The sequence below is a fragment of the Dermacentor silvarum genome, chromosome 1, assembly GCF_013339745.2.
Source record: "Dermacentor silvarum isolate Dsil-2018 chromosome 1, BIME_Dsil_1.4, whole genome shotgun sequence".
In the NCBI taxonomy this organism is placed as follows: Eukaryota; Metazoa; Arthropoda; class Arachnida; order Ixodida; family Ixodidae; genus Dermacentor; species Dermacentor silvarum.
Genome location: NC_051154.1, coordinates 62,288,549 through 62,306,069, shown reverse-complemented (window position 1 = coordinate 62,306,069; position 17,521 = coordinate 62,288,549). Strand labels below are relative to the sequence as shown.

At 44.8% G+C, this 17,521-nt stretch overlaps 1 protein-coding gene across 1 annotated transcript in view; it reads left to right on the top strand.

The window, feature by feature from the left end:
- Nucleotides 1–284: 284 nt before the first annotated feature.
- Nucleotides 285–17,521, top strand: part of LOC119464328 (homeobox protein MSX-2-like) — a 74,059-nt gene continuing 56,822 nt past the window's right edge. The window contains exon 1 of the mRNA XM_037725250.2: nt 285–687. Within this exon, the coding sequence (XP_037581178.1) occupies nt 366–687 (322 nt within the window). The 5' untranslated portion in view covers nt 285–365. The remainder of the gene's footprint in view (nt 688–17,521) is intronic.

Here is a 17,521-nt window from a genome sequence, read left to right as displayed (position 1 = left end):
GCAGAGGAGGAAAGCCAGGGCGGCTTTCAGGTAGCGAAGCAGACCGTCAGCACGCTGTGTCCACGGCGGCTGAAGCGCGACCGCAGCCAAGGAGGCGCGTGACAGCCGTGGCAAGACGCTACGGCGGGCGGCGCGGGAGAACGCGGCGAAGGCGTGGAAGCGGGCCGGCACGCTTTCGGCGGTCCCCCTCGCGAGCAGGGGCGCGCCGAGCCAATGAGCGCGGCGGGGCGCCCCGCTGGGGAGACGGCCCCGAGGCGGGGGGAGTCGCCAGTCGGGCAGCGGCCGGCTCGCGCCAAGAAGTTGTGTAGCAGACCGAGCAGTGGCCGGCATGGAGGAGCGACGCCAAAGGCACCGCCGCCGGTGACATGTCTTCGCCGGGTCCCGCGGCAGGAGGGCCCCCCGAACCCGCGTCGCCCGAGACCCGGGCGGCCACGCCGACCAAGCCGTCGCCCTTCTCGGTCGCCTCGCTGCTGGCCGACACCCGGCCCAGCGGACAGATGAGGTTTACGGCACCGGCCTTCGCCGCCGGCATCCTGCATGCGGCTGGGCCGCCGCGCGACCCGGGCTTCTCGTTTCTGCACGCGCCTGCGGCCGGCGGTCACTTCGGCTGGGCCCTGCACGCAGCCAGCGGCACACAGCCCTGCGGACCCTCCTGGTTCGGCCTGGCGCCACACCACACTCTGCCCAGTGAGTCACCGCCCCCCTTAGTTCTTCGGCCGCCCCTATTACGCTCTGACAGGTGTCGCCTTGCAAATGCCCAATCGTCTTCAACTCTGTTCCATGCGAGCGATGGAACCGAAACAATCCACTATCGGCTTCCTGTCGCATATATTTAGTCGTGATTGTTCAGTAGCTTAACTTCAGCAGCCTGCGCGCCAACATAACGGTGTTTGAAACGACTAAAGATGAGTTTTCTCAAAAGTTGTCATAGAGAATAAAACGTGACTACGACATGTGCAATCGCGTAACTTAAATCTGATCAATGTAAATTTATTTTTGGGACATAATGTAATAAAGAAAAAAACTATGACCTCCGAATTTACACGAAATATGATAGCGTGTATGGCAAGCAAATGCACTACTGCCGTTTGTTGTGTTCGATGAAAATGTTCTTTGCTTAACGTTCCACTTATGATATAATAAACATAAAATACACTGACGACGTTTGCCAGCATGCATGTTCGGCAGCCTGCTGAGCTCAAAGCAATACAACACTATAGATGTATTGCTTTCAGGTGCATGAGGCGTCAGACAGCGCTGCTGCTTTGCATGCAGTGATCGATGAAAACAACCGCTGATTGAGGTTTGACCTCCGAAACGGAACCTCAATCACTGGTCCACTAAGCTTACTAATTCGCAAACTTTAATCTAAATTACGTAAACTATATGGTAAACAGAAATTTGTCCAACAAAGTGTTTTGTTTCATTTTGATGCCAGCACGCGCAATGAAACTTCAAGTATCTCTATTGCGCCAAGAAATTAACAAATTAACGAATGGATGCCCGTACGTACTCCAATGAGTTATTTGCAAAACCTATACGTTCTAGAAAACACTTCTTTTTCCGCTATACCACTTTGGTCTATACTATAGTTCGCACGTATTCTAAACGCGACAGCCTTTGTATACTTCCATCAGCAGCCGAGTTACCTTCGAACTCAATGCGGTGCAAGCCACGGCCGTGGAATTCTGTTAGAAAGCTGTGATGCTGGAGTGAATCAGCCTCGTTCGTCGCCTTGGGATTCAGTAAGAATGAAGCCGTCAATCGCTGCTGATTGAGTGGAAAGAGAATGCAGTTGGCGCGGTGCCTACCGAGGAAACTGAAGGGGCATGCTACTACGAAGGTAGGGACGCAATTAGGATTGCAGTCTGTCATCAACGATAGACGTCACTATCCGAACATTCGCTATCATTAACGACGTACAAGGAGCGTGTAAATTTTGAAGAAGAAAAAAGAACTAGTCGTCGTCAGGAAAGCTGATTTATGTACCTCTGTGACTTATGACCTCTGTCAAACCTGTAGCGGAATGTGATGTATATAAGTAATTTCACTCTCTAATTATAGATGGCAATTAAATCATCTTGCGTATACGTCATTAACACAAATGGGGTGCAGCGTTTTCCAGAGTTATCGAGCAATATCGGCACCTGAGGTAAAGCTGGTAAATGTAGTGATCAGAGATCTGTAGCAGAGATATTTCTATCGCCATGAGGACACGTTCTACAAAGGCGCAAGCTTTGTTACCATTTTAAGAGGGAAACTCCCGACCTTCTCGCGAAGGTCGGGAGTTCATGCATAACTTCGTACCCTTAGCCACAAAATAACAAATATAATACTGTTGAATGGAGTATTAATGTAAGCAGAATAGGGGGTTCGTATGGTATATCACATACGCTGATAGTTTCTCCATGAGTATTAATTCACAACATTGATTTGGTTCTCTAAACCAGCTAGCTTATTATTAATAATATTTTCATACTTTGAGCATTCAGTGCACGTTTAATCTTCGCAATAGCGCAAGCATACTGATAAACACAAAACAGAAACAGTGTAGCCCTTTAATTTTGTGTATTAGGTGAAAATCTCCGTTGACCAGCTCGCCAAACTTTTGCACTTTGATAGAATTCATGGTGAGCAGAATGACTGCCGGCTGCTTCCAGCACCTTGGTTAAGAACTCGCGTCATATGAAGAGCGTGCAAGAGATCCAAGCCTGACATTTTAGTTTCTCTTTTCATGAGCACAACCGTCGCAGCAGGAGCAAAATGTGCGTGTGCGTCCGCTCGCGAAAGTGTCCCCAATGATGGTTCCAAGGTGTTTTTAGTTGGAGACCAGACTCATTTGATGGCAAATTTTAATTCTCAACAAATGCCAATTTTCCGCATCACTGAAGTGCTGACATAAATTCGGCCTGTCATAACGAACAAACAAAAAAAAGAACAAAAAAAAAAGAAAAGAAATGCGTTTTTTTTTTCGTTGGCGATACGCATTTCATTGTGTAACTGCCAGTTGCTATTTGTTCAAAGCGTGGCTACATAACGATATGTTTTCTGCAGTGAGAAAACAAGAGAGCGCTGCCGCAATCAGTGAGAAACATCCTGCCCGGCGGCGCCTTTTATTTCATGTTAATATTTACGCCGGTCAACAGCTGCCCGCATTTGGGACCGAATTCACAAAACCCTTAGTGAGTAAGTGCTGTAAGTGCTGCTCGCATTAGGAACCGATTTCACAAAACCTTTAGTTCGTAAGAGCTGTTCGCCACCTTCGGTAATAATATTCCTGCAACACTATTGGCTCGCATTGCTCTTACGAACAGTATATACTATATTGCCGCAAGAGCTTTACGCCGTTTACATCATTTTCATCCCGTGCGTAATGCTTGCATATGAAACCTTAGATCACACAACAAGCAGCTATATGTATACTGTGAAAACTAAAAGCGTGGCTTCGCGAAACGTGACAACTTCGTACACGGTATGAACTATATCAAACAGCAGGACCTTCCTTCGTGTGTCAAGTTAAGTAATTAAGGGGCAGGGGCTCAATTCCACAAATATTTTCGTTCGTACATGCTGTTTGCCAATGGTTGACCGCCTTCACTAATGATATATCAGATATCACGATAGGCTGGCACCTGCTCTTATACTAACGTTTCTGGTGTAATAATTTTTTCCATTGTGTGTGTGTTTGTGTGTGTGTGTGATCACGAGCAAACGTATACGCACAGCGTCGAGGAAATTAAGAAAGGATGTTCCGGCCAGTCGGGGTAGCTCAGAATACACCGCGTTCCACTTTGAAGTGCACTGGATGCGGGTTTGATTACCGACCGCAGGAACCGCATTGCGAAAGGTGCAGCATACAAACCTGCCTGTGTGCGGAGATTTCCGTGGAGGATAAAGAGACCCATGGGTGTTCAAAATTAACCTGCAGCCCTTGGCTATGGTGCTCCTCACAGCCGAGCTGTAGCTCTGAGACGTACGTATAAAGAAAGAAAACGTCGATTAAGCATGCTCACATCGTTCTGTCCTTCCTTCGGACGCCAAGTAGCGAAAGCATGATAACGTCACGCTCTTTACGGACATATCCGGGAATCGTGCACGATAAGAAACTCAGTAAGTCAGAGGTTACATGTTCTGAACATTGACACAAATAAAGAGCTTAAGTACGGCCGAAAGGCGATAATTTTATGCCTGAAATGCTTTGTTATGACCTCTTTTCACCGCATTCCGCTCACTGCAATATGCCAGTGCATGACTACAGTCCGGCGTCATCAAACAAGCTAGTGCGGAACATGAGCAATATAATGGTTATATCTTCATGTAGGCGAGCAACCTGTGATCCATAATGAATACGCTGGCACTCATCTTTATGCTGGAAGCTTCCCTGACGCGTGAAGTAACGCTGTACGTGCCTGCATAACTGCATAACACAGTGAGCAGAGTATTGCTGTAAGTATTAAAAGCATATGTATATATATATATATATATATATATATATATATATATATATATATAAGGAAAAGTACCCATTTAAATAGCCAAGTCCATGTGCTTGCACTTGTCGGATTATTCGCAGCAGATGTACTCAGTTTCTACAACGTGTTTTGTTACTTCACATGCAGCGTTGGCTCTTGTATGAAACCGAGGCTATATAGGTGTTCGTTCCTCCTGTCCGCTTACTGCGATTCACGAGTGAAAAACGTCTGACATGAATCAGTAAATTTCGTGCATACGCAATGAATAAACAAAAGCTGCAAGGTAGCCCAAAATCGGAAGGTAACTATAGTTTAACTCCCATGCCGCACTGCTGAAAAAAAAAAAAAAGCAAATGGAGCTCAAATCCATGACAGCGAAGTCGTAGTCGGTAAGCACATGAAATATTTCTTTCTTTATAGCCGTGGGGTAAGCATTATTCCACATTATCCTGAATGATCTAACCTTAATTGTAAACACCCTCCATATACAGTATTCGTGGTTCCGAGTTTTACAAAAAATTTAACGCTTAAGGTTAACAGCGATCTTCCTCATAACAGCGTCCACAGATAAAAACGCAACATCGCGTCGTTGAACGTCATAATTATGCATGATATCGTCTTTTGGCATATTCTGATGAGTAGTTAAAAAGGAATACAATGAACTTGTATTCCTTTGTAACCAATGGTGTTGCAGCACGCGCTGTAAACAGTTTTTATCTAAGTCACGCTTTGTTTTGTGGAGTATCTGTAGCTCTACGATATTTCATTAGCGTCCGCCACATGACCTCAGGGAATCTTGCGTTCTGTAGCTAAACACGAGGTCGTGGGTTCAATTATCAGCCGCAGAGGACAGATTAAGATAAAGGCGGCATGTTAAAACATCCGTTTGCTAAAATTTTCTGCACGTTGAAGAACCCTGAGTGGTCAAAAATAACTCGGAACTATAGGATATCGGTGCCTCTGATATCCTAGGGGTATACCTATACAGGGTGTTTCTACGAACACTTTCAAAAAGTTTTTAGGGTTGCTTGTGGCAGATAGCACAATTCTAGTTCATGAGCTGGTCTACTCGAAGAGGCTGACATTACTTGCACAAAAAATTGAAATGCATAGCCGAATAATTAACAAAAATTTACTAATTAAGTTTTAACTAATTATATATGGCCCATATTGCAATTTACAAATTCAAGCCGTGGAGTTCACAAGGCGGATCAACTTGGAACGAATTCTCAGGATGACACCAGTTTCGAGATATTAATTCCCGAACTTGGCGAAGAAATGCATTGGCGTTCCAGTTACTTTCTTAACAAAACGTAGTTTTATGCATTGAAGCACAAAAGTAATTGGAACGCCAATGCATTACTCCGCAAAGTTCGGGAATTAATGTCTCGAAACTGGTGCCATCATGAGAATTCGTTCCAAGTTGATCCGCCTTGTGAACTCCACGGCTAGAATTTGTAAATTGCAATATGGACCATCAGGTAATTAGTTAAAATTTTCATTAGTGAATTTTCGTTAATTATTCGATTTCCTTTTTTTTTGTCTGAACGAGGCAGAAGTTCAGAGGAAGATGGAAGCTTGAAGTTATTAACAGCGGTAGAGCAAGGAATGTCGCTGAAGCCAACGTATTCGACAAGGGGACTTGAGGAAGACGAGCTCCCTTGCGTGAGCTGACGACCTTTAGGTGAAGCGGAAGAAAACATACGCTGAGGCCGTTCAGCTTGCCGTCTGGTGAAATAATTGGCTGATGAGATGTGCATATATGTTACTCTCTACAAATGCCCTTATTTCGTTAATATACGGAACTGTTCACGCAATTAACAACTAGAAAAGAAGCACCGTGTCGCTTGACGCTATAGCTTTCACTCCACATCTGCAAGCGCCATCGCCATAAAGCACGGGCCGCAGCGTTATAGTCAAACGGCCTTTTTGTTATTCAAGAAAGCAGTTTCAATTTGACAAATGAGTAGCGACTGTGCATGTTCTTTGGGCGTGTTGGGGCTTCGGCTTTCCAGCAGGACACCGAAAACCGTATGCACCGACATAAGTATCGTAAATCTTTCTGGACAGGATGGTTTGCTTAAGGTGAGTTTCACGTGTGCATGCAAACGACGAATAAGTTTCTGCCTGGCAATTCAGCCGAGCGATGTAAGGACATCGGCCTGCAAAGCTATCTGTACACATGTAGGTATACAGTATAGAGGTGAAGGAAAGGCTAGCGAAAGGGAAAATAGACTCTTAGAAACAGCCGGTTTTGACCGGTAATCAACGTAACTGTAGGGGTAGTTTTACGTAATAGAAAAATTGCAAGATATATCGATAAGTTTTGCAGTCTTGAAAGCGTCATTTATAATGATTGCTCAGTCGTTGCATTCATATTTCATGTCATTGCAACTTCGAGTGCGCGAGCAGATTGATCTGCTTAAGGTGTGTCCATAATTTATTAAACCGCTCGTTTCACCTGAGACGTGCTTGCGGCGCTGTGGACGCTATTTATAGTTTCAACTATAGACAATATACATGTATATATGGCTTCCAAATACACTACAATGTCTTGAGAGCGATCACAATAGCGCTGGGTGAAAACCGCGAAGACCCATTTGACGGTATACGTGCAGTCACGATACAGGTGACCAGCTTCCCCACGGGGCTTTCCTTTTACACAACTGAGCTGTTAAATGAACTGCCCATTATGTTAGCTACCACCATTCCACGATGACGCTTCTAAACCTGCGGCGCATCTGAAGTTGTGACGCAAAGCGCGAGATTTGGAGAGGTTACTGGAGATGAGCGGGACTGTTGCGCGCCGTACAATTCACCAGGGAACTGATGGAACAGCTGTCGCCGCTGCTCGCGTGGTGATAACGTCTGTTGGTGCCATATTTCTTTTTGACAATCGGTACCGGACAATGTAGTCCTAATGCTTACTTTCGATAACAGTACTTGATTACAACTCACGGTGCAGATTCTAACGGGAAAATCAACTTCTATGAAGTTCTTTTTTCTACTGTGTCTTTAATGCAGCCCTCTTCAAAATTTAAGAAAGAAATCAGGGGCCGAATTTACAAAACTTTTCGGTTGATCGCAACTGCTCTTTGCTATTCTATCATGAGCGGAGTTTTGGTAAGCCAGAAAAGGTGAGTACAGGAACGAATGACAGGGTTGTATGTCACATCTATACAGGCTTTTTTTTTTTTAGACAATACACAGTTTTTATAAAAAGTCTATAAGCACAGTGAACAAGGCGTTCTTGCAGATGAGTTGCTAGGCGAGGCGGACATACTTTACCGCTAGTAACGTGAGCTTCAGGAGACTAATTAACAAAAGTCAGTAATTAGCTTTTTTATTAGTGCCTAATAGGGGCAGTTGCTTAAATGGCAACATTGAAGTCAGTCACATTTTATTGCTCCCTGAATTTTTTTTTTTGAATCGTGAAAGTCGCACCTAATTCGAGTCATTTATCATCGAATTTCATCAGTAAATCCAGGCAAGTTTCCATTTTCTTTTGCGGGACACGGTGGAAATTTTATCACCGATGTGGAGTATCCAGAGTGCATGCATGCTCACGTGACCACGCACGTTGCCACGCACACTGGTCTACCCGCTTGGTGACCAAAACACGTGCTGCATGAGATTCAAACAACACAGAAGTTCACAGGAAGGTGGGCGTTTGAAGTGATGAAGAGCGATCGAACGAGGAATGTCTCTGGAGTGCAACGTTTCGACAATTTAAGGGCACTTGTCTTCGTCATATATCCGCTTGAGCAACTCGATGAACACGGTACGCGGCAATTATAACTCAAATTTAAATTTAGTGCAAAACTCTGGTGTGCCGAGATGTCATTGACAGTGGAGGTCGGTGTTCCGTATGGCACATCGATATCTGCAGTATGGCATATAGCGCTAGGGTGTAAGTCCCTTATTATTTTGCCCTTTATTGTGAGTTTTGGTATAGTTCTATACAGAACGAAAGCTACGCCGATAAAAAGGAGAAAGAAAACCACACGCATTTCTCATCTAAATTTGAGTGGCGCTTGCAGATTTAATGGCACGCCCTTGTTTATGTCGTCGAGTGTATGCTACCACGCAGTTTTTATTCAATCTATTTAAAGTAACCTAACAATAAAAGATGCCCTCTGTGACAGTGATGTTTATACGGTCATATCAAGTTCTTCGATTAGATCCTATGATATAACCTGCCGACAGATTCGACCTGTGTAAATTGTCAGCATAGTTGCGGGTTCTCAACGCAAGAGCGCGGGTCAAATAAAAAGTGACCAGGCGACTGGAGTATACCTCCGGTACATTATCTCACTGCAGTTACGTATTGCCAGCACCTAAACGAAGCGGAAAAGATCTCTGTTTTGCGAATGCAGATGTTAATGATTTGTTTTACATCAGTTCTCTGGACTCTCAGGCCGCGTGACGACGGCATCCGTGAATATCAAAACCTCACGCGCCGCGTAACGCGCGCGCAGAGCACGAAACACGTAAACCGATAAATAAATTAACAATATAAAAGGAGGGCGTCGTCGAGACTGTAGAAAAGTAGTCGGCGCATGGCTGAATACTTCGTGTGCGCCGCGTGCTGGACGCTGGTGAGGATTGTAGCGTGCCGATGAATACCCTACCCGGCCGTGATCCCGTATATCCGCAATTGTGCGAAAGGACTATATAGATAATTGATTGGTGCGTGAACACTGCCGCGTTCACTGGGGTCAGTGCAATGCAATGCGCGAATTGCGTGAAAACCGTCTAAACAATCGAGGTGCATTTGTGAGCTATACTGAACGTCGGTGGGCATACGATTTCCAACTCCTCCGAACGAATCATCATACCGTTGTTTACTATACGGGGTGATCATTCTTTAGTTTTATGGAGTTTTTAAAAAATCGCCTGTAGCGGATAACATAATTCTAGTCCTTGAGCTGGATTATTCAGAGAGGCGGACATTACTTGTGCAATAAATCGAAACACATATTCAACTAAATTACAACAATTTGCTAATTAACTTCTTAATTAATTACTTTACGGCACATGTTGCAATGTGCGAATTGCAGTCGGTGAGTTTGCAAGGCGAGTCCGCTTGGAATTAGTTTTAGCATTTCTATGCCTACCAACGAGGAAACCCGTCCGTCCGTCCGTCACGTTAAGACGATCGCTTTCAAGATAGGGCCCGCAGCAGCGAGCTGGATTGACATTCGTGCTGCCTCTCGCTTCAACGCGAACTAAGCGGCGAGAACACAGCGCACACGAAGCTATCAGCACTCGGCGCACTCTGTCCCCATCGCAGATCGCTTTCAAGGTAAGGCCCGTGCAGCCGCCGCCGGAGTACGGTTGAGCGCGGTTCATAATGGTTCGACGCAGATGGATAAGGCGCTAAGTAGCGATAACGGCTTATAATGATCTAAATTTCGTCAGCGCACCTGGCGCCGCCACCTGCAGTAGTTTGCTTGCGTCATCAAATCACCTTGCATCGCCGTCCGCAGCAGTTCGTGTCGCCGCATCGCTGTCGTTTATACTGGTCGGATCAAGTTTCATAGCATTGATAATGACACAGCGATGCGTGGAGATGAGCAAGTGTCACAATGCTTACGCATTCTTATAGACAACACCTAGAGGAGTATCTGCGTGAATTTTTCAGAATGACATCATGTTCGGAGATATGCGCCATCAAACTCGCCGTAAAACTGCACTGTTGTTCCACTTACCTTTTTAACAAAACAGTCTTTTATGAAGTGAAACACAAAAGTAACTGGAACGCCCTTGTATTTCATGCCACACATTGGGAAATAGTATCTCGAAGCTGGTGTCATTCTGGAGATTCGTTTCAAGTGGATACACCTTGCAACCTGACCAGCTACAATAACTAAATTCCAATATGTGCCGTAAAGTAATTAATTAAGAAGTTAATTTTTTATTTTCCTTAATTAGGTGAATATGTGTTTCGATTTCCCGTGCAAGAAAAGTCTACCTATCTGAATAATCGAGCTCAAGAACTAGAACAATGTTATCTGCAACAGGCAATCTTTAAAAATTCCGTAAAACTAAAAAAGATCAGCCCGTAGATAGGAGAGACGGTTCAGCCAGTGTCTTCTTTTGCGGACAGACCGGAGCTGCACACCTATCCGCACTTTTGGCCCAATGCGCGATATTCGCATGCCGTGTGGACTTGACAGCCGCGATCGGGCATGTCTTCACCGTATTCTTCTGAACATTGCCTATACAAAATACTTCTTGTGTAAAATAAAACGGGTAGAATCGTGATAGGGCCCTGCGTGCAATGTACCAGACAGTGTGTCGGAACGGAGCGAAAACCAAAACGAAAAACGAAACAAAACGATATTTTTGACCGGAACGAAAACGTAACCGAAACGTTATTTATATTTTGTTTCAGAGGCAACTCGAAATATAAATTTGATCGGTTTTCGGTTCAAGGGAAAGTCAGCAATCCGAAACAACCGACGTCAGAACGTCAGAATTAGCGCGTATCTCAGGGGTCCGCATATAGGCGTAGTGCGAGCGATAGCCGGTCGAGCGCTCCACTTAAAATAAGCCTCCCACTCGGTGCAATACCAGATCGGCATCGTAGCAAAACCAAGTGCTTGCGCGCTAAGAGCTTATTGTTTCGTTTTATACGGGTACAACGCTTTGTTACCGAAGTTTTATCCTTCGTTTGTGTTCGTTTAAGTTCGTTGTATCGGAACAGCGGTCTCGAATTATGGCGAGTACACTCGGTGATGTGCTGCTTCTGAGATCATGCTCAGTGCCTTGACTCAAGGCACTGAGCATGATCTCAGAATGCATAATTAACTTATTGAGAAAATTAACACTATGTTTTTATCGTTATACTTTGCTTCGAAAATTTTTGCATGGGAACCAAAACCGTTATGAACCGTTAGGATCATTTCTCTGGAACGAAACTAAAACCAGATCGAAAAACATTTCGTTCCGACACCCTGGACTACGAGAGGTCATAGCACACCTAATCTGCAATTACAAGCTCTTTGCACTCCAAGGTACCATTTTAATGACCACACTAAATGTACTTCAGTGTTCACACCCTGAGCTGCGAAATGTGCTTCGAGCATAGTGCATAGGCTAGTGCCGCCTGTGCGTCCTGCGCAACGAAAGCGCTCATAACATGTCTAAGAGGCACTGTAATTTACTTTAATACTTTAATATTGTATTTGTGCTAAGTGCGTTAAATATCGTATGCCCTGCGTGTATCATTTCATTTATCATCGCATTCACAGCAGTATATACGTATGCTAGCCGTGCCGCCAGGCAAAACTCTCCCGTTTTATTTATGCATTTATTTTCAGTACTGCTGCTCTGGGCTTCAGACCTTAGGCAGGAGTGGGTTGCAAATGAATACATACACTGCATACAATAAAATACATAAAGGAACGGAAATGATTGAAACAATACACTTAGTACAAAGACTATACCAAAAGTATTGTTTCGAAATTATTTAGGAGAGATGCGACAGAAATGAAAATCAAGGCCGGCAGATCAATGTGTTATAAATTCTAAGGCATGTAAAAAAGGCCGATACCGTCGGGCATTCAACAAACACGCACGTTTTCATGAGAGAGCCCCCTCCCCTTTTCTCTCTTCCTCTCTCTCTCTCTCCCTAATGGGGGCGGAATGCTAAAACGCTCGTGTATCGTGCATTGGGCACACGTTAAATAACCCCAGGTGGTCAAAATTAATCCGGAGCTCCTCGCTAAGTCATGCCTCATAAACAAATCGTGGTTTGGCACTTGAAACCCCGGAATTTAATTATTTTTCTGTTCGCCCCTCAATAAAATTTGACAGTGGGGTTTAACCCCCCAAAACTGCACAATGGGTTATAAGAAGGCCGCCGTAGTGATGGGCTTCGTAAACTAAATTGAATCACCTGGGGTTGTTTAAGTGCACCTAGACCTAAGTATACACGAGTGTTTTTTTCAGTTCTTCCCCATCGAAATGCGACTGCCGCGGCCTGGAATCGAACCCACAACCTCCAGCTCAGCAGCACAACAACACAGCCTCTGAGCCACCGCGGCGGGTGCCCTCAATGAAATTCGGCCGATGTGGTTGAGGGAATATGGTTTCACGACTTTGGAGCAGATATCTTTGTGTTTGTTCGCAAGGTAAAGGATTTTGAATAGCGAGATTACGTGAGAAGAATACAAGGAAAGACAGAGCGCTATGTCTTTCCTTCTATTATTCTTCGCACGTATACTTGCGCTATTCAAGTTCATCTACCATGGTATACCAACAGGCCCAAATTGCTGCGGTTGTGAACTTCCATTTTGTTCTCAACTTTTTTTCTTTCCTCTGTCAAGTGGATGCTTACAAAACTGTGATGCCTGTTTTCCACGGGGACTTTAATATTTGTAAACGAGATATGTTTGAATTTCAATTACTGAAGGAATGCAAAGCATTCCTTCGGTAATTCCAGGCACTTTGCGATACGTATAGGTACGTTCCTATCTCACATCCGTTCTGGGTCTCCCCAGTAAAAAAGAAGAAAAAATTGCCCGCCAATCCACCCTGTGAAAGTGGTTGTAAAGCGAAGCTTTTTACACCACCCTCACGGTGACTGCGGCGCACTTGATATTTCACACACTACAACGTAACTTTAACCACGGCCTTTATTATTATTTACTTCACAACAATGTTCACTACTGCTTTATGATCGGTCTGATATACACTCAAATTTTCAGTTTTCACTGTAGTTACATTCTTTGCCAAGGTTAAATCAATGCACGTTCCGCGAATGCACGTTCTGCCGTCTTTACTTTCCGTGGTCTACCCATAGTGGGGTAGTCTAGAAAATGAACCGAAGCAGTTACTAGGCTGGAAGGGTTTCGAATGACGTCAACCCTCTTTCAAGCAGCTGCATAAGCTTTGCAACAGCTGCAATCTAATCTTACGGACCGCGCCGAGCCTGTTTCCGTCGTTTGCCCGCAGCCCTTATCATCCATAATGTTGGCTCATCACTTTGAAGCTTGTTTTTGTGGTTTTTCTTGCGAAAACGAGTGCTTAGTTGTAAGCTGAATGCCTGAATTCAAGTAAGCTATACTGCTATACCTGCAATTGTTAGCGGTTCGTCGGGATCGTTTTTTGATTACAACGACGGACACGAAGGAACCCTTGGCTGGTAGAGGTACAAAGCTTCGCTTTAAAAAATTGAAGCTTCCGATGGATCGAACCCCGATCAGCTAGCACAACAGCCGGATGCTCTAACCATCAGGCCCGCATATTTCCCTCCTGCCAGCGTAAACACTTTGACACGTCTGGCGCATGTGGCCCGTCGCATAGCACTAGCGAAAGCACGCGCTCATGCGACAGTTTCCACTCGGCACAGACTCGGGAATCAAACGCGCGAATGATATCCAATCTTAGCACTGTCTTACGACATGAACAAGTTGCTTAAAAAACCGAGGCTGTGCCTGTTTCTCCCTTTCTTCAGCCTTGTGTGCACGAACTAGTATTATTGGTCGAGATTATTTAGGCTGGAGATCCAATGGTAATCCGCAAATCACATATCGTAGTTTTAACGGCACTGTGACAGATCATACCTGATGAGCCCGATCCCACCCTCGAAACCGCTCGCCCGCTCGAAACGACATGATGTTTAGAATTCACCTGGCATTTTGCGTGCATTAAAGGATCGTCGCATCGTAATCAGATGGTATAATATCCATACGACGGACGAAATCGGCTATTAAGTTTGTAGACGAGCTCGACCGTGGCGGAGAAGCCCCATAATGCCTCCCAAGCACCTCGCCTATATACGGCGTCATTATGAGCTGAACTGAAACAGTGATTAGCCACTCAGATGAACCCCGCGACATACGATCTTTAGACGTACAAGATTCAGAGTGTGGTGTTCTTACGGCTGGCGCATCACTTCATCGTTAACGACGACGACTAGCGTCTTATCAACGGGCGATCAAGCCCGTTGACCCACGAGCATCTCGTGGTGAGTCAACAGCGATCGAAAAGCGAACACGTCTATAGATTAGTCAGTTTACTGCTTCTCAAGATTGAAATATCCATGGTTCAACCTCAACCACTTGGCAGAACTTTTTTTTTAATAAGGACATGACTTGCACATATGTGCATGCATGTGTTCGCGCATGTGCGTGTCAGCACATACCCCATGTTTCAGCAAACACTTTGAAAAATTTTTAAAGGTTGCCTGTGGCAGATAGCACAATTCTAGTTCATGAGCTCGTCTACTCGAAGTGGCGGACATTACTTGCACAAAAAATTGAAATGCATAATCGACTGATTAACAAACATTCACTAATTAAGTTTTTACCTTATTACTCTATGGCCCATATTGCAAGTTACAAATTCTATCCGTGAGTTCGCAAGGCGGATCCACTTGGAACGAATTCTCAGGAATGACACCAGTTTCGAGATATTAATTCCCGAACTTTGCGGAGAAATGCATTGGCGTTCCAGTTACTTTCTTAACAAAACGTCGTTTTATGCATTGAATCACAAAAGTTAGGGATATAATATTTCGAAACTGGTGTCATCCTGAGAATTAATTCCAAGTGGATCCGCCTTGCGAACTCCACGGCTACAATTTGTAAATTGCGATATGGGCCATCAGATAATTAGTTAAAAACTTAATTAGTGATTTTTTGTTGATTAGCCGATTATGCATTTCAATTTTTTGGGCAAGTAATGTCCGCCTCTTTGAGTAGACCAGCTCACGAACTAGAATTGTGCTATCTGCCACAGGAAACCTCGAAAAATTTTCGAAATTGTTTGCTGAAACACCCTGTATATCTGGCATACGCAGTATGCGTTCGCGCATGTAGATGTAAATGTGATTGTGTCGCAAGCGCCAAGTATAGTCCGTAAGCCTGGTGAGTATTTCTTACTTCCCTCCGAGTGTGACCTCACACTAGATTTTTTTCCGCCGGAACTGTCTTCCCGTGGCATCGATGGCACGAGTGCCAGTTAACTGCCACCTTTATAATCGAACGTGTGGGAGTTTATGGAGCCTCCACTACCAGTTTAAGCTTGCGATGACATTTTTAAAATTTCGCGGGCTTATAAGCGCGAAACAGCCACGCAAAAGAGCACTCTGAGTCTGTGAATACAACGACGTTTTGCTTAGAAGGCATAGTTAGTTTCATCAGCACAGATGGCTTTGATTCTCTTAAGAAACTCTGTGTATGGTAACTGGGACGCCTTGTATATTTTCGACACATTTACTTGCGTAAAAATAACGCAAACAAACAAAAATGAAAAGAAGAAACCTCAGCACATCGACTATTAAAGATTGTATGACCACACTCTGCAGGCTGAATGCCACCATCCTCACTCTCATTAATTTTCCGCTGCTAACGGCAAAGCACTTTCAAGTGTGCTTACGAAGGCAATGGACCGGGCGCGTGCGCATTCCACCATGAACCATGAAATAAATGAACGATTAAAACGGGCGTTATGCTTCTCATCTCTGCGCGAGTAGGCGCGCAATAAGTGCGGCCGTATAGGAAACGCTTGGCGCTGTAGTTGACACTATTATGTCAGTTACGAAGTGCTCCTTCACATTAATTCCCGCTGCCGCATTTCTGCCTTTCTGTCCTGTCTACTTCCGCTTCCTCGATCTAAATGAGAACTGAATGCTGTATACGCTTTTTTCTGAAGGAGAAAGAAAAAGAATGGCCACGTTCACATACAGCATTCGGCGCACTTGTGTGCAAACGAGGGCATAAGTCCCGAATTCTTTTTTGAAACTAGAGAGGGGAGTGGTGGGGGGGGAGTAATGTAGGCTCCCGCTTCCTTACTCTTTTTTCGCCGAAGACATCGCACTTTACTGAAGCCACTTTTCTCAAGCTCATTTTCTTCTGTCTCCAGGTGGCCTTTTCTCATTGCTTTCTCATTGTGCTTCTGCAAGTGCTTTCTCATTGCCTCTCCCATGACTTTCAGAAGTGGAGTACAATTAAGAGATAGATTAAACCGAGTTGCGAAATTTGAACAGCTGACATCGCAGAACATTCGGATGAGGTCCGGCAGAAGTGAATGAAGGAAAATTATGTGTCTTTGCATGGTGCTTTGGTCTTTGGTGCTTTGTGTCTTTAGTCTTTGGTGCTTTAAAAATTGATCTAAAAATTTATATTGCCAGCTCGCGAAAGCGTTTTCAGAATGTTATTACCGATTTCATACCTAGATATTTTACAGGGTCGTTTTATATTTCAAATTGCTCAGACAGAGAGAGAGAGAGAGAGAGAGAAGGGATGAAGGAAAGGCCGGGAGGTTAACCAGACTTTGTCCAGTTTGCTACCCTACATGTGGGGCGGGGGATGGGGGACTGAAAGAAAGAGAGAAAGGACACGGAGTCTTAATCGCGCTTTCACATGCACTAAGCGGGGTGAAGCATAGCTAAAGTCGGGCACTCAAGTCTGTCGCCTTCAGACAGAAGAGCTCGAATGGCTTTCTGGGCTGATGAGCTGTGAGGCCAGGCTACCAAGACCATTGCTTCGGTAAATGGCCTATCGTCCAGTCTATTCAAGGCACACTGGAGAGTCTGGCGTTGTTTATCGAAGTGAGAACACTGGCACAGAATATGACCGATGGTCTCTTCACACTTACATTTAGCGCACATAGGCGAGTCCGCCATTCCAATACGATAGTTGTAGGAGTTAGTGCAGGATTCTCCTACCCACAGTCGACACTGCAGTGTTGTGTCACGTCATGAAAGGTTTACCGGTAATTGCAGTTTTATTCATGGGTCTAGGCTGTATAATCGACGGTTAGAGTTTTGCAAAGTATTCAAGTCGCTCAACCTAATGTTACGGGCGAGATTGCGAAGCTCTCTTGTAGCGTCTACTCTCGATAAAGGTATAAGGAGTGTCGGCGCTCCAACCTGGGCATGCGTAGAGCAGCGTCATTGGCGATGTGATTACCAACAATGTCCCAATGTCACGGCAGCCACTGAGAGATTATATCATGTCCTCGTTCAGAAAGACAATGGCAAATTTCATTGATTTGGGACACCATCTCGTCATAATTTCCACGTCGTAAATTTCGCT